Here is a 17316-nt window from a genome sequence, read left to right on the forward strand (position 1 = left end):
AAACCACCAGCCTTCTGCTCTCCGGGCAGATGCTCTATCTACTGGCCAACGCTCCTATAAGTAGCTACATGACATTCAACTGACATGATCTCCCACTACTCCTTCTACTCCATGTCATGGTGACAAGATTTCTCACTATACCTGTACAGTGATTCATCTCTCTCCCGCATGTTATCAGACAAACAGCACACTGTTACATGTGGTATGAACGGCAGGGGTTCCCGCTAATACCACAAATGACAATTACAAGAATCACACAACAATCTCTTAAGTTTAAAGCTAGATTTAATAATTAAAACAAAGATAAGTATATAACAATTCTCAGTTACTGGGCAAATTAGGCAAAGCAATATGGCAAATGTGCAATATAGATAATAGTCACCTCAGATTTCTTGACATCACATTCCCAGTGAATTCCATTTCACTTGTTCCAAACTTATATATCACAGTTCACAGGATAACTGGGTAACAACAGTTTCCTCCTTCGAAGCGTCGACATGACCATCTAACTTTGTCTCCGGACATAACGCTGGGCTGAACTGCCCTCGTTCAATTAAACCATATTTCTCCCTCTCCAATTCTTTTTCCTTTTATCTTTCTGTTCGATAACTTGCCCTCATATAGTAAACAAATTTCCAAGTAAGCTATCTACTTGATCGGCCCACAACAATCAGTTACCAAGCCAACTCAAATTCCAATCACCCCACAATCACGCTTCTCCCCGTCAGACAGCTTGCTTAACTCAATCAAGCATGACGCCGTCCACCCAAACTGGACCCCTTGTAAACCACACAAATATACAACGTCACTCATAACAACGCAGACATAGCTACCTGTCCCGAGTGAGAGGATATGAAGTGGAAGCCGGCAATGCGAGGATACCGTGTCTGCATCTCCTTCACTGGAATCTCCACCTTGGACACCTGCAACACCATGTGACTGTTGGTTGTCAAGACGGAAGAGAGATCATGCATCACCGTGAGGTCTGGGAGTGACTGCTGGGGGCTAGGCCTGCCCATCAGCCATATAGGTTCCACCTTTCTCGGGTAAACCCGTAAAGGAGTTATTCCCAAAGAATGCCCGGGTAAGCGGGCATTCCAGCTTAAGGATGCCCGGGTAAGCAGGCATTCTGTGAAATTTAAGGTCTTTAACTTACTGAACACAATTGTGTTTGATGATTGGTAAAAGTCAGAAATTTGTTTTAAACATGAAAATTCCATGATGTGAATGGAACCTGCTACCTCACATATCGTGCTAAGTTTTGTAACCCACTGAGCTGATGGGGCAGGTGATGAGAATTTGTTCAGATTATCCTGTCATGACTTCATCTAGTCCAGGCTGCACATGTTTTTTCTCTCGCTCGCTTAAAGCAAATTCCTTTCATAGCTCGATACACTGTATTGTCTCACTATAGGGTATGTCAATGTTTTCTTATTTTTCCTGGTATTTCTTGCATTTAGGTTCATAAGTAGGATAACAACTCCCCCCTCCGTCTTGATGGAAAATGTAAGCCCGGGGAGTCAGGCAATGGGGAGTTTATATCCATAACATCAAGTCTCCCTCGTCAACTGCTGCTGGGGGCTAGAATTGCCCATCAGGCCTACCTGGTCAACGTGAGTTCCCACAACAAAGATGGGAGCCTTGGGAGCATGCACGGAGATGGAGCTGAGCCAGAAGTCGAGTCCAGCATGTTCGTGCCCCAGTCGGATGTTCCACAGAAGCATGTAGATGGATCGGTCGGACAGAAAGAACTGAAAGAAAAACATTCTACCGTAATTCATGTTTGAAGCGTCTTGCTCCAATAAACGTGGCTCGTGCCATGAAAAGCAAATTTAAAGTGTTCACTATTAACATTCTGAGTGTTCCTTCACCATTGTGTATTTTATTACCTTCATATCTTGAGGATATATTCAGAATCTTAACCTAGTCACCAAAGTGATCAGGTCCATCCTAGGCACCTAAATCATTACCTACTGTGATACCTTGGGATCATGGAAGTCACAACCATTTAATTGCTTTTGATATTACTCACTTGTTCCCCCATGTAGCAACCACGAGTTACAAGTCTCAAAGTTACCAGTCCCCCATAACTTTTGGCAGTCCCAAATATAAACAACAACAAAACCTTATGAAAATAACCTGCTTTTAATTCGTTCAACATCATGTTCAATTCATCTCTGGAGTAACTTAATTAGATCTACACATCATTCACACAAAGTTCAGCCACAATTTCACTTCTATTTTTTTAATATTTTGAGACACAAACATTTAATAGTTGTTTGGAGCATGTTTTGATAAAACTCATTTGTTCCCTCATGTAGTGACCACATTTCCAAATCCTGTGATGGGATTTTGAATCTTCTGATTCAAGGTTTAACATCTTGTCAACATGACGAGAGGTTAAACCCACAAGGTAAGGATGTCATCTGTGGGATGACTTAACATCCTGCTACATCCCTCAAATACCAAATGATTGTCCGCTTAATTTTTAATACTAATGTTAGCATGGTTCGGCAAGTCAACAAAACACTACTTCTGTACTTTGCAGATAACAAAATGGCTACCACCGTATTGGTGAGTACTGTAGGACATACCTGTGAAGAGGCGGGGATAAAATTGGTCTTCAGCAACCCATGCTTGCCATAAGAGGTGACTATGCTTGTCGTAAGAGGCAACTAACGGGATCGGGTGGTCAGGCTCGCTGACTTGGTTGATGCATGTCATCGTATACCAATTGTGTGGATCGATGCCCATGATGTCAATCACTGGATTGTCTGGTCCAGACTCGATTATTTACAGACCGCCGTCATATAGCTGGAATATTACTGAGTGCAGCGTTAAACAACCAACAAACAAACTACAGGACATGCCCACCTGATGCGTGTTGTAGTACACTGTCTGACCGGCGAAGTCCCACACGCTGTACGTCACCTGACCCTCGTCGGTCGTCACGGTCCACGGACAGATGTCAATACCTGGCAACAAACACATAGCAGCAAAAATAATTTTTTGAAAATGCTCTTTCAAAGGAAAAAGTAAGTGAGTATGGTTTTACGCCTCTCATATAAATATTCCATTAATATGACGGTGGGGGACAGCAGAAATGGGTTTCAAGCATAGTACCCATGTGGGGAATCAAACCCGGGCATTCAGCATGATGAGCGACACATTACTCAATTCAAAAGAAAGAAGAAAACTGTCAGAGTGGCAATGTTCTATATTTCAAGGGACACAAGTAGCAATATTCTATATATCATTGGTCACGAGTGGCAATATTCTATATATCAGGAGTCACGTGTGGCAATATTCTATACATCAGGGTCACGAGTGGCAATATTCTATATATCAGGGGAGATGAGTGGCAATATTCTATATATATCAGAGGTCACGAGTGTCAATATTCTATATATCAGGAGTCAAGTGTGGCAATATTCTATATATATCAGGGAGGATGAGTGGCAACATTTTATATATCAGAGGGTCACGAGCGGCAATATTCTATATATCAAGGGGCATGAGTGGCAATATTCTATATATCAGGGGTTACGAGTGGCAATATTCTACATGTATATATCAAGGGGCATGAGTGGCAATATTCTACACCATACTGATGCTTGTGTCTTCAGCTAAGTGCTAAATGTCTCAGACCATTGGGTTTTCCTCCCCTTTAAAGCTGAGATACAGTGATGTGACGCATCTCTGTCCCAAGCATTTCAATTTGATATGTGTGATCAGTCTGTCCCAAGTCCCAATCAGATTATAGATGAAGATATCAAGTCCCACGGGCATGTCAAGTGGCGGAAAGCCTTCATGGATATTGTTTTCCCCCAGCTTTAGAGAATGAAGTGATCTCACCATCCGTGATGTCCTCTCCAACACTCAGCTTCGTCTTGTGGCTGCCGCTCAGTAACGCCTTCACCAGACTGCAACACAAACAAAAGTCTCTTTAGTGTTCCCGCTGGCTTTTGAAACTGACAGTCCTCGTGGACTGGCAACTCTAAAAATTACCAGTCCCCTCTAATTTTTGTCAGTCCCAAATTCAAACAAATAAAAAAACTTATAAAAATTACTTGCTTTTTATTCTTTCAAAATCGTGTTCAATTCATCTCTGAAGTAACTCAGTAAGATATAAACATCATTCACACAAAGTTCAGTCACAATTTCTCTTCTTGTTCTTATTTCGAGGCAAAGTCGCTTCAAATACATGTTTATCTTGAAGCAAAGTGAAATAATAATCCCTTGCACTAAAAATAGACAAGGGGAAATCCTGATTGCAAAAAACAAACTGACTTTGTTTATGCTTATATGAATATCGCCGATGTTTTGTTTAACAACAAAGATTTTAAGGTACTTTATTTGCCGGTCTAGAGGTCCTGGCAGTCACACGAAGAACCAGGTCTAAGCCTAAGTCTACCAGTAAAAGTGCACGCTTCAAATGATTTGCAATTTTCTGAGAGTACATTGCAATTTATCATTGTATTTTGTTGGCCACCAGACTGTTCACCTCTACTACCTGGTTTTACAGACTGGGCTAAACAAACCAGTGGTTAATGGCATGAGCAAAAATGCACCACACTATCAGCAAAATCGCATATTAAACAACCCAATACTCAATGAAGATGGCCCCAACACCATGCATGGGCTACTGGAGCTACTCAGCCACCGAATCCCCACAGAAGCTGATGCTCACTGACCCAGGCACACACAACAGACGTGAAAGATTCCACAACATTGCTGCAATCAGTAAAGCTGCAACGTTAACACAGACTCTCAACATGGCCCTACCTGGTTTTTCCTGCACCTCCGAGGCCTACCATCATGAGTTTCGTTTTCCGACATTCCACAGATCCGCTCAGAAGACGGCGCAGGTAGGCACATGTGGCAGAGAATCCCTTGGCTCGGATCTCTTTGGGAGGGGTCTTCAGCATTGGACATTCTTCAAGCTCAAGTCCTGAACACAAATGGTTCTTTTGATAAACATGGAGTCCAGGAACCTATTCTACCATGGAACCCCAACAGAAGGGTGTAAAGATATGACAGTATGACATGATACAAATATATTGTGTTAAGGATACAGAGAGCATGAAGTAGGGCTCGGACGAGTCCAAATTTACTACCCGGGTATCCAACCCCTCCCCGTTACCCTACCCTACCCAGGTACCTGCTGTAGGTCTCAAGAGATGGGTAGAAAATGTCAAATTGGGAATAGTTTGACCATAGCCCTTGCAAAATGAATTTAGATGCCAAATAAAAAGATCTGGTCATGCATACACTGAAGTTGACTGAAGTTATATATCTTTTTGCATACATATAGAAGTCAAAGGCATGGGTGCATAGTCAAAAACAAATGCGAACATTAGTGACTTGCAGTAAAGATAACTTTTGTCATTGAACAATATATCACGTGACTAACCATGGGAGTCCGGGTAGTCCTGTGGGTACCCGGGTCCTACTCAGTACCCACCCAACCCTAGTGCCCGAGTTACCCGTCCCAGGCCTAGCATGAAGATGTAGCACTAGATATGTTGCCATGAATCTACTGACGTTTCAGAGGCAGGCTGCCGGTCTGAGCGGGGATGGACAGCAGGTATGGGTTGTGGCTCAGGTTCAGGACCTTCAGGTTCTTAAGTCGGCTGATGCCCTCCGGGACCGACACGATGCCTTGGTACTGCAGACTCAGATACTCCAAGCTCTCCAGGCACAGCAGCTCCTCTGGGAACCCACACGGCGTGTCCTCATCTACAACAGCATGTACTATTATCAGGTCATGTTCCGTCATTGGATCATGCACCATCATCAGGTGATACGTTACCATCCTGTCATGTACTATCAGAAAGGTATTGTACCATCAGAAAAGTCATTCACTACCATTCAGCCATGTGCTATCAAAAAGGTCATGTGCTATCAGAAAGGTCATGAACTATCAGACAGATTATGTACTATCAGAAAGGTCATGTACCATCAGAAAGGTCATGTACCATCAGAAAGGTCATGTACCATCAGAAAGGTCATGTGCTATCAGAAAGGTCATGTACCATCAGAAAGGTCATGTGCTATCAGAAAGGTCATGTGCTATCAGAAAGGTCATGTGCTATCAGAAAGGTAGTGTACCATCAGAAAGGCCATGTGCTATCAGAAAGGTCATGTGCCATCAGAAAGGTCATGTGCCATCAGAAAGGTCATGTGCCATCAGAAAGGTCATGTCCCATCAGAAAGGTCATGTGCCATCAGAAAGGTCATGTGCTATACTGTATCAGAGAGAATCATGTCAGGTAACAGACCTGGAGGCTCAGTGCCCATGAACCCGAATCTTGGAAAGGTGAAGAAGATGGTTGCATTGAGCTTCCCGATCTCCGCTGGCTCCAGCGTTCCATTGGTGTTCTCATCGAAGTACTGGAAAATTGCTGCCCTGTCCTGCAGTCAGACAAACACGGAACTATGTAATCTCCAGCAGTGTGGGGGGCTGATGTACTGCTAAATATTACATCAGATATACAAAGGTCAGACAAACACGGAACTATGTAATCTCCAGCAGTGTGGGGGGCTGATGTACTGCTAAATATTACATCAGATATACCAAGGTCAGACAACCAGTGGATGATAGAGTGAGCAAGGAAAACTGCACCTTCGGGGTACGATTCACACAATCGTTAAGGTTACATTATCAGCAACTGTCAAGACAGTACCTACGACTAACATACTGGGGAAAGCTAGATATGTCCCTGCACTTGTCATCAGTATTTCGTTCTCTCCCAATCTGAAAGTCGCATTGGTCTCATATGTCATTATTAAAATATTAAACTTGGCAAAACACAAAACAAACAATCGTTGCTTCTATGGGTATGTTCTGCAAGGCATTGAATAGGATGTTCAACGATCACTAAGAGATGGTTTATACAGACATCTTAAGATGTTTTCTCTAAACATGAGGGCAAAAAGCAGTTACACTGGTAGATGTAAACATCATACCTGTTCATTCCTGTCCAGCCAGTGTTGGAGATTAGCTGCCTTCAGTGTATTCTCAAAGTTTCTCTTGGACAGAATAGTGTTGGCCTTGATTTTGACCCAGCTTACTCCATTCAGAGAGAGCTCCTTCAAGTTAGTGAGTTTAGTGAAGCTAGGTGGTAGCTCTGATATGGCGTTCTCGTTCAGATAAAACTTCTCCAAAAGAGTCAGGTTCCCTATATCGTCAGGCAGCGAGGTCAGCTGCATTGTCCTCATGTACAAACAGACGAGCTTCGTCAACTTACAGATGCATGCTGGGACTTCTTTCAGAAGGTTGTTGCTGATATCCAGCCTGTTCAGCTGGGTCATGTTTGTGATGCTTTCAGGAATATGACGGATTTGGTTACGGTGCAATGAAAGATTCAACATCTTCGTACACAGACCGATTTCCTCAGGAATGTCTAGAATTAGATTGGTGGAAATATCCAAGTCTAGGAGGTTTGGGAGCTGCTCAAAGAGTTTTTTGGGAATAGAGGAAAGCTGGTTGCCCTGGAGATGGAGGGAGAGCATGTAGGCAGAGTAGTCGCTGATCTTTGGGAGCGGGACTTCAGTGAGCTCCTTATTAGCCTGCCATGCATTGTAGTGAGACACACACAGATAAATCTCATCCTCGCCAAACAGGGTGATCATCTTCTCAAGCCCTGCCTTGTCAAAGTTCTCGAGGACAGGGAAGCGAACTGACTGTAACAATCATGACACATGATTAATAGTAGATGGAATCCTAAAGAGACACAGGCTATTTTCCGTGTTTAACTCACAATCTAACGGTAATCAAAGGCTTGCAACTCTTTGCAACAAATCATGATAGACCATTGAGCCACCCTAGCCACAGGATGATCCACAGTTGGGTTTGACGCCACTTTTAACAGTATTCCAGTTATATCACTGCATGTCAGCTTAATGTGGGAGGAAAGCCCTAAGTAATGCAGGTCTCAGATGTTTACCACTTTGGTGAAACCCATGAGCACAGGTATAGTGCGGACAAACTTAGAAACATAATCGGTCAATCTGGGATTCAAACCCACGACCATAGGTTTCTGGCATGTCCAAGGGATGCAACTTTGCACCTTATACGACCAGCATAGATTGCTGGTGCCTTATTCTTACCAGGTGTCCCCACAAGTGTGCTTCTATTTAGCCACATTTCTCCTGTCACATGACATCCTTTAGTTAGGACACACTCTTAATTCTTTGATTTAAAATTTCTTTTTTTTCCTTCAATGATCTGCAGCATGTTTGCTCACCCCAACTGCCTGAGTGACAGCGTCGGCATCATCAAAGTACTCCAGTGAGAAGTCAGGATCCAGAGTGAGGAAGAGGCGGTAACACATCTGGGTGAGGTAGAACTGTAGCAGGGACACCACCTGCAATAGCATGGGAGATACTATCTGTATACCACATATCTCTGGTCGATACTATCTGTATACCACATATCTCTGGTCAATACTATCTGTATACAACATATGTCTGGTCGATACTATCTATTTACCACATATCTCTGGCCGATACTATCTGTATACCACATATCTCTGGTTGATACTATCTGTTTACAGCATATCTCTGGTCGATACTATCTGTATACAACATATCTCTATGTTAGATAGTATCGGTATACGACATATCATCATGTTTGATACTATCTGTATTCAACATATCTCTATGTTTGATACTATCTGTATATGACATATCTCTGTCAGATACTATCTGTATACAACATATCTCTGGTCGATACTATCTGTATACAACATATCTCTATGTTTGATACTATTTGTATTCGACGTATCTCTATGTTTGATACTATCTGTATACAACATCATTTTATGTTTGATAGTATCTGTATACGACATATCTCTATGTTAGATTCTATCTGGATTCAACATATCATCATGTTAAATTCTATCTGTATTCAACAAATCTCTATGTTCAATAGTATCTGTATACGACATATCCTATTCCTTCTACCTGTATACAACTTGTTGCACAGAACAAACCTTGTCAGATGATGGCAGAGAGTCCGAGTTCAGGAACACTTCTGTATAATCTGGCAGCTTGAACTGAAAGAGGAATCCAGGACAGTCAAGAGTCAAAAGAATCTTAAACAGTTATTTGAAACACAATATATTACCACCATAAATCCAAACTACCTTGCCCAGCCTGTTCTACTTAACCAAATATCTAAAATCTCATTAACATTAGGCAAATTATTGCAAATCAATGAAAACATTGCAAAGTATTGGTTCAGTTGAAACATGCAAGAGCATCTGAGAAGTCGCTTAAATTTGATATAATATGCACATTATGCAGCAGGTGCAGTGTCCCAAATAACTGTCTGCCTGCCTGCCTGCCCACCCTCCTGCATCTTCCCGAGACAAGGGAGTTAACTGACTTTTAAAGTCCACTTTCCACCCTTGCCGAACTAAGCTGGAATTACTTGGCTAGATCGTTGCGCCACCAGTGGCTATTACCAATTATGTCCCTTCTAAGCCTCTCCTATGGACCAATCAGATTCCACCTCTCGTATCACTTGCGTTTGCTTCACACAAAATGGTGGCGCCCAGTCAGGGTGATCTGATCGATAATCAAGATCTATATTGTGATAAAATGGGGTCTTACATCGCGAAATGCATCAAATCACGTGAGCACCTTGATTAAAAACATGAAAGGATTTGGAAAATATCTGCTGACAACGAATTGGCGGTCCACATGCTTTGCAAACCCTGCAATCGATCGAAATCTGCATGACAGTTTACGAACCGGATTTTGATTTCGGTGCGCGATTTTGATTTGACTATGCATAAACTCGTTAGTCCAGACAAAACGTAACTCCATAGTACCAGCCTATTTCGGCAAGGGTGGAAACTGGACTTTTATAGTCAGTTAACTCCCCTGCCTCGGGAAGATGACCTTCCTGCCTGTGGCAGGTAACTTTTCTGTCTGACAGATAATTTTAAGACTACTTAAAATTCAGATTTATTATAACTCCTTGTAGATTCTTGCGTGCATTATTTCAACTGAATCAAGACGCGATTTGTCTCTTATTTAGTTTTTGCAATTTTTCAATATTTGTAATGTCTGAATGCAGGCAAGCAACTTTGAAGATGGGCAGACAACACTTATGGTCACCTGCCCGACTGTCTTTGGGGGTTTTAAACTTATTTCAAACACTGAGAAGGTGTACACAGACATACATTGGGTTAATATCATAAGGAGAGACAGGCTGTGCATCAACCAGACCAAGATGGACAGCATTAACTATCTTCCTCCCATACTCTAGACTTAAAATAGTCGTAGCGCTAACCTGCTTGTTGAGTGACAGCACAAAGTGCCACGCCCACATGACAGGCACAGTGTTGGTGCTGTTGGGGTCAAGGTCAAAGGGAAAGCCCTGGGTGCTGATGAGATGCAAGGCCCAGAATGGCCTCATATAGTCCGGCAGAGTGTACGTCGGCCGCAGCGTCACTACCGTGCTCATGTCACCTAGATCAGGAAATACATTCCATAAAATATATTCCCCTAATAAGTTTATTTTATATTCTGCATGAGAAACCTGTATTTAAGTAGCAATCAATGTTATTGTGCAAAGGGTCAATCATTTATATTCTTTTACATAATGAAATAAGTAAATTGAATTTATTGATTTCAAAAAGGAGTTTGGAGAATTCCTCTCCGAAGGCATGTTTTATAAGTGGCAATTTCCTTATTATTGGAAACGCCATTTAGGGATATTTCTAGCATCCATCCATAAAAAGTTTCATTTCTTCATATTCTTCCAACTTCTAAATGCCTATCAAATTCCTAATTCATCTCATGTTTTGTTATTCTTGATAAGATTCAAATAATATTTGGCTAGATTGACAGGACACAGATACACGTGGTATTTGCTTTCACAGTACACATGACAGTCACAGTCCCTTCAGAACTGTCTCTGCCTGGATTAGCTGTGAAAAGACGGTATGATCGTTGATTGCGGATCACCTCGGACATAGCAGAGTGGGTGCATGTTGGTGGGCCTGGTCATCAGTTGCGGTGACGGCCAGTCAGCTTCCTTCTCGGTCACCTCCTGCGGCAGCAGGACACTGGAGCTGCCTAGGGGAAGGACGAAAGAATCCTTTAGGTATCAAGTTGTTCGAACACTGTGGGGCTGATTACAGGTATTGTAGAGACATCAATGTAACGATCTACATACTTTAAGGGGGCATGGGTAGCCAAGTTGTGTAAGGTGACAGAATTTGTCCCTTGTCAGAAGGTCGTGGGTTTGAATTGTGGTTTACCCTGATTGTGTTTCTAGGTTTGTCAGCAACATACCGGTGACCCCAATTCCATCAAATTGGTAAACATTTAAGACTTTCCCCCCAGATCAAGCTGACACGCCGTGATATAACTGAAATACTCCCACATCAAGCTTACGTGCCGTGATATAACTGAAATACTCCCACATCAAGCTGACGTGCCGTGATATAACTGAAATACTGTTCAAAGCAGCATTAAACAAATGTGGCCGTATGAAGTGTATATGTGGTGTAAAATAAGCCCTTTCAAGAAATAATAATTTCTTCATACATGATAATAATGCAGTGATTCTGAACATCTTTTGACTTAAGCTGAAAAACATGATTCTGATTTTGTTTGAATATCAAGTTTCCTGGATGCATTTAGTTAAGAGGGAAACTCCTAATATTCGTAGAAAGTGCTTAAAGGGGAAGTGTACACGCAAAATTCACTTTCTTTCTTTTTCTAAACAAAACGCAATTTTAGAATTAGTTAATATCTGTGTTTGAAATGTAAACTCATTTTTTTCACAGTGAAAGTAGGAAGCTCACAATAGTGTGAAAATGATATGCCGTTATGAGGCCTTCGTTTTTCGAGCTAAACAGGCCTGAGTTATCCCCCTTAGATTATGACGTAATTGGTGCCAATTCAACTGGATCCCTGTCTATTCTCAACGCAAAAGATATCAAGTACCAGTTTTCGGTAAAACAACATGGCCTACGACACACTCCGGCGCAGTGATGACTCAGCATAACACTATGCTGGCTGGCATCTGAGACGCTAGAATCACACAGCTGTACCTACACCACGTGAAGCGGCTCTAACATAGCATGATGACGTCATAATGTTTATCAATTGGCACCAATGACGTCATATTGCAATGGGCATAAGCCATCGTGTTTTTGTGATGAAAATAGAACACTTGGTAAATGTGAAAAATATAAATCGTTTTAATGCAAAATATATGTTAATTAATTTTTGATATTTTTATATTTTTGTCTATGACACTACTAGGTTAACACTTTTAATGTGGAAAAAGTACAAGAAAAATAGGTTCATTTCCGTGTGAACTTGCCCTTTAATGTCCAAGTGAAAGTGCTGAAATCACAAGCTATATAATCAGCTTCCAAAACAAATGTATGAAATTACGTACCTGAAAAGTCAAAGCTCTCATACTGGAAGAGGATCCTCTCCAGCTTGTCTCTCATCTTCATCATCTTACACCACACAACTGCAACCATACACAACAATGGCAACTCATCTTACAACTATAAACACTACACTACAATGTAATAATCGGCCATATATATTGCGCATATTTCCACACCACTCGGGGGCAAGCTCAAAGCACTATTATTACCCCAGTCACTGGATCAATATGCACTCAAGAATCATTCTCAACTCCCTGGGGAGAATACAACCCCAGCTGCCTGTTAGGCGCTAGAAGGTTAACAGCCATATTGCCATCTCATCCTACCGGGTACCCATTCACTGCTGGGTGAACAGAGGCACATTTTGAACAAAGTCACTTGCCCACGGAGACGCCACATGTGCTACATGTGCTTCAGTGCAGGGCAGGACCGTAGCTCTAGAAACTCTCAGGAGCCAAGCTGCCGAAACGCGGTCACCCGTCCAAGGACTGTCAGTGACTCTCCGTACCAACTTTAGTTGATTTGTGACATGTACGCTCACGGTGCATAGGACCACATGTCAACAAACATGAGGTGGCAAGTGGTCCAGTCAACAGCATATGGCTACCTATCAAGGGGAAACTGAAACACATGCTACCTGTGGTGTCTCCTCACTCATGAGACTTTGTTCAAAATATGCCTCTGTTCACCCAGCACTGAATGGGTACCCGGTAGGATCTGGCTTTTAACATTTTTGCACCTCATAAGGCAGTTTGAGTTGTATACTCCTCAGGGAGCTGAGAATGCACACTGATCCATTGACCAGGGTAATACTGTAGTGCTTTGAGCATGCTTTAGGGTGAGTATTTGGCACATTACAAATATACACATTATTATTAATAGAAATTATTATACAAACATGTGGGTCACACTGATTTTATGAAAAGTGCGTCAGAATTCTTGCATCTCCCCAAGCAAGAGCATGTGTGTCATACTGATTTTATGAAATGAGTTTCAGAATTCTAGTAGTTCCGTGAGTGTAATAATTTCTAATTTCTAAATCCTTTTGAGCTCCCCTTTGGAAAAATCCACTGATCACTACCGCTGTCTTTGAAAATGACAATTGTCGAATGACGTCAACAATCTTCAATGATGATGTTTCTAGTGTGACATCATTCCACCTTACGTCTCAATAAGATTCGCATGATGTCAACAATGCCGTCCAGATGATGTAAACCATACACTGATGTGCTATGAAGTGATATTGGCACTATTGCACATGCAAGTTTTATGATCTTGGTTATTCCTAACCCTATGGGTAATATTTTATATCATTAACTCATCATCTAACACCACACGACAGCAACAATGACACCACTTGATCCTGAGCTGGACACAGTGGGTTGTCTCCATGATTGTTCACATGATGTATTGTATGACGGAACACACTGAATGATGTATTGTATGACGGAACACACTGAATGATGTATTGTATGACGGAACACACTGAATGATGTATTGTATGACGGAACACACTGAATGATGTATTGTATGACGGAACACACTGAATGATGTATTGTATGACGGAACACACTGAATGATGTATTGTATGACGGAACACACTGAATGATGTATTGTATGACGGAACACACTGAATGATGTATTGTATGACGGAACACACTGAATGATGTATTGTATGACGGAACACACTGAATGATGTATTGTATGACGGAACACACTGAATGATGTATTGTATGACGGAACACACTGAATGATGTATTGTATGACGGAACACACTGAATGATGTATTGTATGACGGAACACACTGAATGATGTATTGTATGACGGAACACACTGAATGATGTATTGTATGACGGAACACACTGAATGATGTATTGTATGACGGAACACACTGAATGATGTATTGTATGACGGAACACACTGAATGATGTATTGTATGACGAAACACACTGAATGATGTATTGTATGACGAAACACACTGAATGATGTATTGTATGACGGAACACACTGAATGATGTATTGTATGACGGAACACACTGAATGATGTATTGTATGACGGAACACACTGAATGATGTATTGTATGACGGAACACACTGAATGATGTATTGTATGACGGAACACACTGAATGATGTATTGTATGACGGAACACACTGAATGATGTATTGTATGACGGAACACACTGAATGATGTATTGTATGACGGAACACACTGAATGATGTATTGTATGACGGAACACACTGAATGATGTATTGTATGACGGAACACACTGAATGATGTATTGTATGACGGAACACACTGAATGATGTATTGTATGACGGAACACACTGAATGATGTATTGTATGACGGAACACACTGAATGATGTATTGTATGACGGAACACACTGAATGATGTATTGTATGACGAAACACACTGAATGATGTATTGTATGACGGAACACACTGAATGATGTATTGTATGACGGAACACACTGAATGATGTATTGTATGACGAAACACACTGAATGATGTATTGTATGACGAAACACACTGAATGTACTGCAAGAAGTCATGAATGAATTAAAGGATTCTCTACATACGACATCAGCTGGGTCTGTTATATAGTACCAGAAACGTCCATGAAGACAGGGCGGTTGGGAAGCCTAGTGGTTAAAGCGTTCGCTCGTCATGCCGAAGACCCGGGTTCGATTCCCGACATGGGTACAATGTGTGAAGCCGATTTCCGCCATGATATTGCTGCAAAATTGCTAAAGGCTGTGTAAAACCATACTCACTCACTCACTCCATGAAATCACCACAGCAGTTGGATGGAATCTAGCAGCTTATCAACAATCTGAAGGAATTGGTTCACTTGTCAATGAAGTGGTTCACTTGCCCATGAAATTGTTCACTTGTCAAAGAAATGGTTCACTTGACAATGAAATGGTTTGCGTGACAAAGAAATGGTTCACTTGTGAATGAAATGGTTCACTTGACAAAGAAATGGTTCTTTTGTCAAAGAAATGGTTCACTTGTCAAAGAAATGGTTCACTTGACAAAGAAATGGTTCACTTGACAAAGAAATGGTTCACTTGTCAAAGAAATGGTTCACTTGACAATGAAATGGTTCACTTGCCCATGAAATGGTTTACTTGTCAAAGAAATGGTTCACTTGACAAAGAAATGGTTTACTTGTCAAAGAAATAGTTCACTTGACAAAGAAATGGTTCACTTGTCAAAGGAATGGTTCACTTGACAAAGAAATGGTTCATTTGACAAAGAAATGGTTCACTTGTCAAAGAAATGGTTCACTTGTCAAAGAAATGGTTCACTTGACAAAGAAATGGTTCACTTGTCAAAGAAATGGTTCACTTGTCAAAGAAATGGTTCACTTGACAAAGAAATGGTTCACTTGTCAAAGAAATGGTTCACTTGACAATGGAACGGTTCACTAGACAAAGAAATGGTTCACTTGACAAAGAAATGGTTCACTTGACAATGAAATGGTTCACTTGTCAAAGAAATGGTTAACTTGACAAAGAAATGGTTCACTTGACAAAGAAATGGTTTACTTGTCAAAGAAATAGTTCACTTGACAAAGAAATGGTTCACTTGTCAAAGGAATGGTTCACTTGACAAAGAAATGGTTCACTTGACAAAGAAATGGTTCACTTGACAAAGAAATGGTTCACTTGTCAAAGAAATGGTTCACTTGTCAAAGAAATGGTTCACTTGACAAAGAAATGGTTCACTTGTCAAAGAAATGGTTCACTTGACAAAGAAATGGTTCACTTGTCAAAGAAATGGTTCACTTGACAGTGAAATGGTTCACTTGACAAAGAAAAGGTTCACTTGACAATGAAATGGTTCACTTGTCAAAGAAATGGTTCATTTGACAAAGAAATGGTTCACTTGACAATGAAATGGTTCACTTGACAAAGAAATGGTTCACAAATACAATGAACTGGTTCACTTCTCACAGCTACTAACCTGATGGTAGAGGCACTTCAGTGCAGGGCAAGATGAGATCGTTGACATTGGGGATGTTGCTTGTGAGGTAGGCTCGATAATCCCTATGCATCTGGGTCTGGAAGTAAAACACACATGAGACACCCATCAATTCATAAACTAAAATGTCACTGCTGGGGAAGAACCAATTCATCTCGATTATCCAACGAAACAGCTTCCTCTTGGCATAAAAGACACAATAACGGTTAAATTATATGAATGGATCGCTAAAAATCAGTGATGGCACCAGGTGTTCACGAAAAAGCCTACACATGTCCTGCCCTAGTGGTAGCATCCACCACTCTAACTAGTCCTTCATCCATCACTTCACAAGCTAGCCCACCTGTTTCACTGTCCATTCTCAATTCACACAATTCCATCCAAGATTCCAGATCTATCCAAAAAGATTAAATCTTAAAATGTTCACTCTTTTGGGGAAATACCCAATAGAGTGATGATTAGATGAGTGAAAAAATATTGGTTACCCAATGAAAAATGTAATAACCCAATTAAAATATAAACCCTAGAGTAAAAACTCAGTTGCTCAAACAGTTATTTGGAGCTCTTTCCACTATTAGTGAGTGAGTGAGGGAGTTTGGTTTTACGCCGCTTTTAGCAATATTCCAGCAATATCACGGCGGGGGTCACTAGAAATTTGCTTCACACATTGTACCCATGTCGGGAATGGCGTGATGAGTGAACGCTTTAACCACTAGGCTACCCGACCGACCCGTTTCCACCATTAAATCATCCCATTATTAAATGATAAATGTGGCCAACAAGGAGATAGGTGACCTTATGGGTGCTTGGATGCAACTGTGCTGTGATGTCATAAAGATAGACATTTGAGGTCAACTTACTTCTGTAAAAATTGCCATGTGTGCAGATTACAAAAATCTTATTT

At 41.2% G+C, this 17316-nt stretch overlaps 1 protein-coding gene across 1 annotated transcript in view; it reads right to left on the reverse strand.

The window, feature by feature from the left end:
- Positions 1–17316, reverse strand: part of LOC124134238 — a 99382-nt gene that overhangs the window by 35943 nt on the left and 46123 nt on the right. Inside the window, exons 29-42 of the mRNA XM_048403249.1 lie at positions 16395–16491; positions 12428–12505; positions 10981–11091; positions 10304–10482; positions 8997–9059; positions 8250–8369; positions 6970–7686; positions 6282–6414; positions 5545–5739; positions 4786–4951; positions 3856–3923; positions 2875–2975; positions 1605–1751; positions 834–923 (exon numbers count right to left, since the gene is read on the reverse strand). Of these exons, the coding sequence (XP_048259206.1) occupies positions 834–923; positions 1605–1751; positions 2875–2975; positions 3856–3923; positions 4786–4951; positions 5545–5739; positions 6282–6414; positions 6970–7686; positions 8250–8369; positions 8997–9059; positions 10304–10482; positions 10981–11091; positions 12428–12505; positions 16395–16491 (2265 nt within the window). The remainder of the gene's footprint in view (positions 1–833; positions 924–1604; positions 1752–2874; positions 2976–3855; positions 3924–4785; positions 4952–5544; positions 5740–6281; positions 6415–6969; positions 7687–8249; positions 8370–8996; positions 9060–10303; positions 10483–10980; positions 11092–12427; positions 12506–16394; positions 16492–17316) is intronic.

Source organism: Haliotis rufescens, unplaced genomic scaffold, assembly GCF_023055435.1.
Source record: "Haliotis rufescens isolate VD_foot unplaced genomic scaffold, xgHalRufe1.0.p SCAF_1, whole genome shotgun sequence".
Taxonomy (NCBI): Eukaryota; Metazoa; Mollusca; class Gastropoda; order Lepetellida; family Haliotidae; genus Haliotis; species Haliotis rufescens.